The 11,459-nt window shown below is 36.2% G+C and overlaps 1 protein-coding gene across 4 annotated transcripts in view; it reads right to left on the bottom strand.

Moving 5' to 3' along the window:
• LOC107709853 (serine/threonine-protein phosphatase 2B catalytic subunit gamma isoform-like) overlaps positions 1 to 11,459 on the bottom strand; it is a 78,202-nt gene that overhangs the window by 3,495 nt on the left and 63,248 nt on the right. For 2 of the 4 annotated variants that reach the window (XM_016514500.1, XM_016514502.1), the window contains exons 5-12: positions 8,246 to 8,391; positions 8,003 to 8,142; positions 5,606 to 5,683; positions 5,232 to 5,326; positions 4,601 to 4,726; positions 4,122 to 4,199; positions 2,591 to 2,678; positions 2,006 to 2,103 (exon numbers count right to left, since the gene is read on the bottom strand). In XM_016514500.1, coding sequence (XP_016369986.1) covers positions 2,006 to 2,103; positions 2,591 to 2,678; positions 4,122 to 4,199; positions 4,601 to 4,726; positions 5,232 to 5,326; positions 5,606 to 5,683; positions 8,003 to 8,142; positions 8,246 to 8,391 — 849 coding nt within the window. The remainder of the gene's footprint in view (positions 1 to 2,005; positions 2,104 to 2,590; positions 2,679 to 4,121; positions 4,200 to 4,600; positions 4,727 to 5,231; positions 5,327 to 5,605; positions 5,684 to 8,002; positions 8,143 to 8,245; positions 8,392 to 11,459) is intronic. The other 2 variants (XM_016514501.1, XM_016514503.1) reach the window with 1 other exon arrangement.

Genomic DNA, 11,459 nt, shown 5'->3' with positions numbered 1-11,459 from the left:
TACAAAGTTACGAATCTGAAAGATCAATGCAAACGGAGATATCTCTTGTCTTTTAAAATTCTGGCAGTTTGATGCCTACAAAAATGGCTGATAGGGACTACAACGAGTTACTTCCCGGGTTTGTGACATCACAAACATCGATAAACCCCGCCCCCGGAAAAGGCAGCAAAGGGGGCGAGGCCATGTTGCACTGCTTTAGAGAAGAGGAAAAGATAACTAGAGGTGCACGTAAAAATCTGTTCATATAACTCCTGTAAAAAACATAAAAAATCGTTCTGTTCCCACACATTTTTCCGGTAGTGTGTATATATATATATATATATAAAAAAGTAAAGAAATTCAGCCAGACACAACAAATCTACGCTGTATCGGCTGACGTGAGAGGATGGTAGTCAGAAAACCAAGCCATTTCCTGGTATATTATTTTCAGACTATATGGTTATAGCTGGAAATGTCCTATTGTCCTAAGGTCTTCTCATAAGATGAGGCCAACAGCTTCTTAGTTTCTTTAATATTCCTCTGTTCTGCAGGTCTGGCTGGCTTGATGTCTGACCCACCTGGACAATGAAGCCAGCCTCTTAAAGGTCACTGAATTTTCTATATGCACTTCAAACAGTGACATCCACCCACTGTCTCCCTCTGATTTCCCTCTCTCACTCCATCACTACTCACTTGCACAAAGTTCCCTACGCTACTGGCCTTTAATGAGCTTTAGTCCTGGACACATCGCCAACAGATTCGTCTACTCAGAGCGGACAGGTCAATCCAGTGAGTCATGATGTGGCTCTCATGACAATCAGCCTCTGATTGAGTCTCTGTAGTGCAGATGGCTAAATCACATGGCTTAATGTGAGCCTACAGGGAAGGGCTTTACACAGCACATAGGCAAATAATCAGTGTAAACATTGCATTAGTTCATAGGTGGAAAACAGGATGTAACAGGTGTTCATAGTGCAGAAAAAAAGCTTGACTGTGTTGTTTGTATAATTGTGATAATAATACAATATTATATTGCAATTAAAGAAATTTAAGCCTATTTTTAAGACCATTAAGTTTTTTTTTAATTGAGACATTATTTTCCTGACATTTATCTATCTATCTATCTATCTATCTATACTGAACAAAATTATAAACGCAACACTTTTGTTTTTGCCCCCATTTTTCATGAGCTGCAAATCAGCATATTAGAATGATTTCTGAAGGATCATGTGACACTGAAGACTGGAGTAATGGCTGCTGAAAATTCAGCTTTGCCATGAAAGAAATTAATTACATTTTAAAACATTTTTTAAATTGTAATTATATTTTTAAATATTGTTGTTTTGTATGTATTTGATCAAATAAATGCAGCCTTGACTATAAGAGACTTTCAAAAACATCAAGAAAAGTTTTGTACCGATCCTTTTGAATTTGAAAGTTTAAAAGCTTTATACTCCCATCAAAGAAACAAAAACAATAACGCAGAGTTGTAATTTTTGCATGAAATTTAACTTGTGAAAATAATGTCTCAATGCAAAAATGCAATAGTTTCATTTTCATTATATAATACACTGATTTTAGGATGATTTTTGACCCTGACGGTGTCATGAGATTCACCCATTTAAAAGACCAGCAATAAGGATCTGAGCGGCTGGGGGTGTGGGCAGTAATTTTATAGCTAGCACTGGAAAGTTGCTAAGAAGTGAATTAAGCAGTCGGACACAGCCCAGAAAAGCTCACGCGATGGAGATGGAGAGCACAGCCCTCATCAGTATCTGCCGCTATGAGCTCTGATGCAGTTCAGCATGACGGGTAGAGACACATCATCATCATTAGTGTCTCGCATGCCAAAGCTTATTCTAGCTGCTGCATGCTGGTACTTTCTGCTTTTGTAAGAGGGTGATAAGAGCAGTGCTGGGTCACACGTGGCAATGATGATCCACTACGACTTCCAGGTTGGATGCGAGAGGCCTGCAAACCCACTTTACTAACCTACCATTACAAAACCACAAACATGCTCACTTACCATTCTGTAAGGTCTGCTTGCCTCCAGACAACACTCCTAGAGGTAGCGTTCCGGTTGGGGTGAGCCCTTTGAGGGTCAGTACACTCTCACTTTCTTCCCTGAGGCATAACACACACACACAGACACACACACACACACACACAGTATTAGGGTTGTGTTCAAAGAACTAAACGGCACATAATCAATTAGGGTGGGGTTGGGGGAAAAAGGAAAGGAAATATATGGTAATTTGAAACTTTGCAGCAGCGCCAACCTAATCTGAATATTGCTCAGAAATCCAAAGACAAAAGACTTCAAGATGTCCTCTGTTCCTCCATTATCTATGGCATTGTTCATCTGGAATAATGTCTAATATAATTAGACCGCTATTCTGCATGATGACTCACTGACGCCAGCTCATTAATCTTAATGGAGGAAAAGTGTGTGTGTGTGCGTGTGGCATTAAAACAAAACTTCACTGGGAAATTTTTCCTGCTCTTTATACAAACACTTTTATTTTCTTTTTGACAACTGTAATTATCTCCCAAGCAGCACAGTGAATATACACACACACACACATATATATATAATTACATGCAGACTGACCTGAGAACAGAAAAGACTCTGGCCATTTTCCCAATGGCACGGATCTTATTTCTGATCACCTCCTTACGGACAGCTGGAGCTCCACCTGCTCCAAAACACAACAAAAAAATCAGCATCAAACACCGTCACCCCATAGGACCTCTGACCCCCAAACCAGCTAAGAAGGGGGAACCAAAAATGTGGAAATGCTGAGAATCAGACATCCTGAACAATAACTGTTTATTTTGAAAATTATGACAACTGAATTTTGAACGGCATTTGAAACAGTTACTCTTTATCGACTTAATAAAGCTATAATAATAATAATAATAATAATATAATAAATCAATAATAAAAAACAATAACATTTACTGAATTAAAAAAATATATTATTATTAGAATTTTACGATACAAGTAATATATTTCTGTTGCAATGTCTTCCGTTTTCTGTCAAAATTGCTGGGTTTTATTCAGAACGCTGGAAAATGCTATGCAAAAAAAGACTTTGCGACAGACATATATTACTACTAATAATAATAACAATAATAATTAACAATAAGCTGCTTTGGATAAAAGTATCTGCTAAATGCATAAATGTAATAATAATAATAATTATTATTATTATTATACATTATCACTATTTTTATAAAATTTTTAATTGCTTAATATTTATTAAGCAATTCTATAATTTTTAATATAATAAAACTTTTTTTTACATTATTACCATTATTATTAATTACTAATCAATTGCTTAATATTTATTATTTTAGCTTTTACTCATCAAAAAACTGAATGAAAACATCAGTGCTTCAATTTAACAATTTAATATATTTCTCATTCTAAATATATGGGAAATGCTGTCATCTCCACCATTTTTAAAACCCAAAAGTTGCATTATTAGATTTGTATAATAACTTGCATTGGTCTAAACTGTTTGGAATTATTCAAATGAGACAATAAAGTGAGCCTGAAGAGCTTCAGAGAGCATTTTGTAAGCCTTGCGTGGGCTTGAGAGTGTCACGCCTTTGCTCTAATTATTTAAGCAGATCTGTTTCCAGTTCAATAATTACACAAGGCGAAACCACCATCCTACATAGCCTATCCATTGCATTTAAAAATATTTTAAATTTAAAATTATTTTAAATTGCAATAATATTTCACAATACTACTGTTTTTATATGAGTGCACCATCATGTGAATTCTACTCTCCACAACAGACTGTCTAAGCAGGAAGTATCATAGGACGACATAATCAGACCTCCAGGGAAAGCATTTTAGACAGCTAGAATGACAGCTGGACACTTCTGAGGACCTGCTGTCTATGCTGATGATGACCAGACAGACATACGCTTACACACACACACACACACACACACACACACACTCTCTCTCTCTCTCTCTCTCTCTCAGCAAGCACATTCAAGCTGTCCTGCATTAAATTATGTCACTGAACATGAAGCAAGGGGAAATCAGCATATAAGCCAGTTGTCCGTTTACCAAACTTTATTTAATCTCAATTGTATAATACATGAGCGTACAAGAACACCCTTACCTTCACACAAGTCGTCTCCCTCTGACATGAGTTCATCATCAGAGCAGATGTTTAGGACATTCACCAACATCTCAGTCACTGTAAAAAGCGAAACTTCCACGTTAGAGCTGCAATATAAGCTGCTATTTTATATGATATCTATGTAGGTCTTTATTCTGTGCTACAATATTCCTAGAATTCCTAGTTTAATCAAAATATATATGGCTTACAGCCATGTAAAGATGGAAAGACTCAGCAAGTCTCAGATGATTTTGTAAAAGGTGCCCTTGAATACGCTGGCACAAATAGAATGACGTTAATATGACGTTTCAGGTTTGAGTTTTTCTGTATTCTTCCCACTGAGAGGACACAGTCAGCCACCAAAGACACGTCATCAGCAAGGTCATTCTTCCTTCACCTCCACATGGCCTGTCAAATACTACCAACCATCTCAGTCTCACAGTCCCTACAAATAACAACCCTCGAGTTTGGACACTTACCTTTCTCGCCCACAAAGGGCAGCGACCACGTAAACACATCCATGAAGTTGGGTAACCAGTACGGGTGAGGAGAGCAGTTGAACTGTCTAATGTTCATGACATTGTTTTCATATTTCAATACAGCCGCTGAGGAGGAAAAACAAGGGGAGATGTCATGCACATTCATGAAAACAATAAAAAACAAAAAAGAAAAGCAACCTGATAGGCTGCCACACAGGTTCACAAACAGTCATCCAATACTTTGCCATTCTAGATTTCTAGACACTTTAGAGTCAGTATATGGTAATAATTACAGCAGATCTGCAGGGAATATTTTTTCTTTGCACAGCTGGCGATTGTTACATTATCCTTCAGCAGTCCAAATTAGAGGCTCCAACAATAAATATATGAAATCAGAAGTCTATTGTAAATTATTTAAATAAGTAAAGAAAAACCTCATTCTTATTAGCTGAGAATGTGGGACTGCTAAGTTGATTGTGAATGTCACTCGTAATGCTTTATCAAAGGGGCTGCGAGTTAAGTTTCCAAAGTAATAATGACGTTAGGTTTTTTTTTCAGGGTCTGAGAACAGTCTGAGGTTATGAAAAGCACGAAATGTGAGACCAACATACTTTAACATAAACTAACATACCTTTGTTGTTATAGACATCTAGGTAATTTGGTGCTGAGAAAATGGTAATTAATGAAGGGAAGCCTGTTGTCTGACTTTTTCTGTACATCCTGTACCTGAAACAGAGAAACACCCAAAATCTGTAGATTAGCTCAGCGTGCCAACAAGGCATCTGGCATAGATCAATAAACAAAGCGCTCTCTGTCATTGTTAGATAATGTACTCTTGTCAAATTCAGTGAGCAATGATCCAATGATCCACAGTTGCAGATGGTATATATATTTTTTAACTGGCAGACACAGAAGGACTACATTGACATCACAAGATTAAACTAGCAAAAGCGCAATTTAGCTTTTTCAATCTCACTATCATGAAACATCATAATCGATACTTACCCTGCGTCTTGTGCTTCATGTGCTCTGATTAATGACAACAGGTTGTTGTTTGTCAGAAAGTCACAAACTGCTGCATAACTGTCAAACAAGAGAAAGACAAACTTCTGAGGGTCTCATAATGAAAGACCGCAAGCATGTTTTCAGCCCTGTAAACATCTCAGCCCCTCTTGCTCATACTGAACCAAGCACGAACCAATGTACTGGATGGTTCTGAATACAGATTTTTGGGGTTCTCTTTAAGTCCACTCGGTCTCGATACAGTAAACTCAAGCTATTACAGGGTTCACAAAATCGCTAGCCCGACGTCCCGGGGCTATTGTGTTTTCCATTCGGGCTACCAAAATGTATCACTGTCCTGCCCGACGGGCTATCTTGAACAGTGATATAAAATCCATTCCTTGATTTGCGTTGTTCACTAGCTTGTAGGGGTAATACGGATCATAGTTGATCGTTTGCACATGTTTCTAAGTCTTGCCGATTTAAACATTCAAGTGTTTTAAACCATTCACGACCATTCGGAGCTGCGCGCACTCATTCAAAGCGCGCACAGAAAGCCGCGTTTCAGACAATGCGCGTACACAGAATTGATTCCTCTTTCGCATATCCTTGCATCTGAATGAACACATACACACAAAATTATCTCAAAATAACTGTCTCGGCAAGTATACTCGTAAATACAGTCGGTTATGTCTTAAGTGAACGTAAACAGTGGTGAAAGAAATCTCAAGTGCATCATTATATTGGATCCGTGCATTCGGTCTTAAAGGGGCAGCAGCCTATAAATACCTGCTGTTCCATAAGCGCCACCTGCTGTCAGAGAGTGGAGATTTGCATCTCATTCACAAAGCTAAAATCAGACCATTCTGTTTTTGCTTCAAATTTCGAAATTATACAATCTAATTGCAATCTAAATGACATGTATTTAGCATCTTTGTTTGGATCATGATTAAAATGCAGTGGTTGCCTCTGATTTTAAATGGAAAAAGCACAGCCAAAGCCTAAAAGAAAAATTGTGAGAAAATTGTATTGTGAAATCAGTATCGTGAATCGTATCGCAACGCATCGCACCGTTAGTTGAGTTAATCGTTACATCCCTATATGCTACTAGTTTTTGCTGTGGTATCAAAGTAGTATTCTGTTATTTAAATAATAAAGAACCATATTTTTTTTGCTCTTCTGCAAAATGATCCTATCTGTTACTCAAAATCTGATATGATAATGCAAAATGATCCGAGCCGTGGGTTTTGTGATCCGTTGCACCCCTACTCTCTTGACTTGTTATTTGAAGAAAAGAAGCAATCACTGAAGATTTTAATCATGCTGATTTGTCCGCAGTGAAGTTCAGCCAAATTTTTTATTTTATTTTTTTATTCGGCTTAAATTCATTTTGGGCTACCAAAATCTGAAGAATGTGTGCCCGAAGGGCTACCAGCGATTTTGAAATTTTGCGAGCCCTGCTATTAGACCACCACCTGCACTTTGTTAACATTCAGTTGGCGTGGTACAAGCAAATGCCAGCTGGACAAGCAAACAGTGAACAAGCACACTTCTATATACACCCAGAACGAAACCAGCTGGGTGACACAGATCAGGTTATTTCCAGGAGTCGCTGCAAATCAGACAGGATTTCCGCACCGGCTCACAGATGCCCGAATAACTCAGTTGACTCCGACGATTATGAGCAAGTACAAAAAAAAACAGGAAAAAAAAGAAAAAGGTTTTACAACAACATTTATACAACAACAACATACGTAACCTAAGCGTATTGCTTAGGCATATTGTTAAAACCTCAATACTCTAAGTGCTTTATAGTTCTAAATAATAAGCCTGATAAAAGTAACTGATTACTCATGCAAACATTACATATCTACATGCATATATAGGCCACACACACATATTATATATATATATATATATAAAAGCTACATTAAATTTTTTTTGCATAGCTACATAAAAATACACAAATTTTTTTTTCATAAATTACAACATGTATTAATAAAAAATATCAAGATTTAAAAATAAACAATAAAAACCAAAAAAAAAAACAACAACAACAAACAAACATATAAAAAGTTATTAAACTTAACTTATAAACTTTTTAAATGACTTTTTTGCTACTTTTCAATAGTCTTATGTATAGACATAAACAAGAACAGAATACACAAAAATGATGCATAAAACAGTTATTATTACAAGTATAATTATAATAGAATTATAAATATAATTTGGATAATAACTTAAAATACTACACTGATTTGTTATGTGTGAATAAAAAGAAAAATGAAGGTAAATATACCTTTCATATTATATTTCATAATATTATTATAATGTTGAATAAATCTCCTTTTCTCAAAAATCTGGGAGATCTACCCAGTGAATACAGCTTTGCTTCAGTACCTGAAGAAATAGGAGCAGCCTCTGACTGAGTTGTGGTTAAAGTGCTCTGCCGTCTTCTCACTGCCGTAGTCCTCTCCCGGGTCGGCCCAGATCAAATCACACATAGGCCCAAATGCTGGGGGCTCCTTAAACCTGTCTAACTGCAAAATACAGCGTACAGACAAAAAAAGAAAGAGGCATGAACATCTTGTTTTATAATTTAAAAAAACGTAAGGAAAGGACAGGACATAAACAGATGCTTACTTTCCTAATGTCATCTAAGCAGTTGATTTCTGGTGAGAGGCCACCGTGTACACAGAGGAACTGCTGGTTTAGAAGAGCTGCAAGAGGCAAGCAGTCGAAGGCCTCCATACATGTCTCATAAACCCTCTCTGAATACTTTATTTTACCTGAGAAGAAACAAAGACAGACAAGCACGACTATATTAGAGTTCAGAGCACTGAAGTCAAGAAAAACCCAGACAGACTAATTTCTCCTTCCCTCAGCCTATCACTAAAGATCAGATATGGTTCATTGAGCTGCACTGTTGCATTTATTTCATGAAATAAATAATAATTATTATTATTATATTTCATGAAATAATAAAAGCAATCAAGAACTCAAACCTTTCAACAACAAACTACAAAGCAATTTACATGGCAGTATATCACTCATTCAGTAACATTTTTATCAAAGGCTGACCTTGACATTTGAATAAATAATTGATTAAAGAAATACAGGTAGAGATCATAGGCTATTTATGATAGGTGGGACATCACATATCTCCACCACTTATTGCCATGGTCGCTTTTGTCCCAACCACTTTATAACATAAAACTTATGATAACGATAAGGATGTGTCTAAATACATCTAATTAAAAGTGTGAATATTTGAATTGAATGTTCAGTTCACTGGTTTTTGATTCAGTTCAAAAGCACAACAATTCCATTTGATTTCCATATGCAATTCAATTTAAACAAATGTATTTAAAAAAGTATATTATGCTAACAAAGGCTATTTATTTAAATATATAGTAAAAATACAGTAAAACATTAATTAAATAACATGTATATAAATATATATATATATATATTTTTTTTTACAATTTACTAATTTAGATATACGTTAAATGTAATTTATTCCTGTGATGGCTCAATAAACATTTCTTATTTTTTTTATAAATTTTGTAAACAGTTGTGCTGCTTAATATTTTTTGTGGAATCCATTAATTTTTTTCAAGAACTGTATGATCATTATAAAGTTCAAAAGAACAGTATTTATTTGAAATAGTCATGTTTTGAAACATCATAAATTTTTTTGATCAATTTAAATTATCCTTGCTCAAAATAATTCATTTCCTAAAAAAAAAACATTTTACTGCCTCCCACAACAAAGAATTTGCAGTGGTACTTTAAAACATATTCCAGTACATTGCTTGTTAAAAATGTATGTTATTAATGAATTTATCAAATCCGGACTTAAATACAAAAACAAGCAACTCCATGTGCTGCTGAAATAGACCTGCTCTTCAAATCAGTACATACACTATTTATTTAGTAAAGCAGTAAAAGTCATAATCAAAACCATGCTAAATTATTTGTACATAATAATATTCCATGATTTCACAACCAGCATGTCTGTATGCAGGCAGACAGTAATAACTATACCTAAAGCGACAAAACCTGCCACCAAGCAGACACAAAAGCAGCAGGGACTATTCAATTAAATTCAAATGAGCCTAATTAGTGCAATGCGAATCCTTAATTCAGCTGCTGATTAAGCTTATAAATACTTTAGTATCTGGACTGAAGTAGTCTCATTAGTCTTGTCTTCTGGTTTCCACTGAATACAGCTGGGTTATTCACCAAACCGTATTACACATTCGCTCCTCGAGCGAGGTCTCATGGAGAGCACTTGGGCTTCCACTGAACATTCAGCCATGAAACCACCTCCATCTTTGTTATGCAGAGCACAATAGCTATGCTATTGTATGAGCTTAATAGCAAACAGTGCTCATTTCAAGCACAATAGACTAGTACCAATGACCCATACAAAACCAAAACTAGGGATTTAATCAGACCTTCAAAAGAACCTTCATTTAAATGTAATTTAGATTTTACCAAGAAGCAAAAGCATAATATACTATAGCATAATGTAATATGCTATAGTATACAATGCTATTACATTAGCAAAGTTGATACACATGGCCGGGATAACCTTATGAAAAAAGTATTGAACGTGCTTCTTGTAGTGTACTTTTAAAGATAAATTTTAAAGGTACATTTAAAAAACTGTACTTGCAGATAAAAAATATTAATGAAATAAAATATATAATGTTCTAACAATAAAATATAACATTTTAACAATCTTATTTCATCTTATAACTACAGTGGGGAAAATATTTATTTGATCCCCTGCTGATTTTGTACGTTTGCCCACTTACAAAAAAATGAAGGGTCTGTAATTTTTATGGTAGGTTTATTTTAACGTATAGAGACAGAATACCAACCAAAAAATACAGAAAAAAAACACATTATATAAAGGTTAGAAATTGACTTGCATTTCAGTGAGTGAAATAAGTATTTGATCCCCAAGCAAAACATGACTTAGTACTTGGTGCAGAAACCCTTGTTGGCAAGCACAGAGGTAAGATGTTTTTTGTAGTTGGTCACCAGGTTTGTACACATCTCAGGAGGTATTTTGGTCCACTCCTCTTTACAGATCCTCTCTAAATACTTAAGGTTTCTGGGCTGTTGTTTGGCAACTCAAAGTTTCAGCTCCCTCCACAGATTTTCTATAGGATTATGGTCTGGAGACTGGCTAGGCCACTCTATGACCTTAATGTGCTTCTTCTTGAGCCACTCCTTTGTTGCCTTGGCAGTATGTTTTGGGTCATTGTCATGCTGGAAGACCCATCCATGACCCATCTTCAGTGTTCTGGCTGAGAGGAGGAGGTTCTTGTCCAAGATTTTACAGTACATGGCCCCGTCCATTTGCCCCTCAATGCGGTGAAGTCGTCCTGTACCCTTAGCAGAAAAACAGCCCCAAAGCATAATGTTTCCACCTCTGTGCTTGACTGTAGGGATGGTGTTTTTGGGGGCATAGTCAGCATTTCTCTCCATCCAAACACGGCGAGTCGAGTTAATGCCAAAGAGCTCAATTTTGGTCTCATCTGACCACAGAACTTTCTCCCAAGCCTTCTCTGAATCCTTCAAAGGTTCATTGGCAAACATTAAACGGGCCTGTACATGTGCCTTCTTGAGCAGGGGGACCTTGCGGGCGCTGCAGGATTTCAGTCCATTGCAGCGTAGTGTGTTACCAATGGGGCCTAAAATTAACACTCGCCAAGCGCCAAATGAGAGTTAAAATCAGCATTGGCGAGTATATGTAACGGTGTAAGTCCCCAGTTGACGGGTACAAACTTTTACGAATTATAACAATGCAATGAAGTGAAAACAACAGCCAGTTTTTAAAGAG

The sequence above is a fragment of the Sinocyclocheilus rhinocerous genome, unplaced genomic scaffold (assembly GCF_001515625.1).
Source record: "Sinocyclocheilus rhinocerous isolate Xijiao unplaced genomic scaffold, SAMN03320098_v1.1 scaffold926, whole genome shotgun sequence".
Classification (NCBI taxonomy): Eukaryota; Metazoa; Chordata; class Actinopteri; order Cypriniformes; family Cyprinidae; genus Sinocyclocheilus; species Sinocyclocheilus rhinocerous.
The sequence above is the reverse complement of the archived record's forward strand: the minus strand, read 5'-3'. Positions and strand labels throughout refer to the sequence as shown.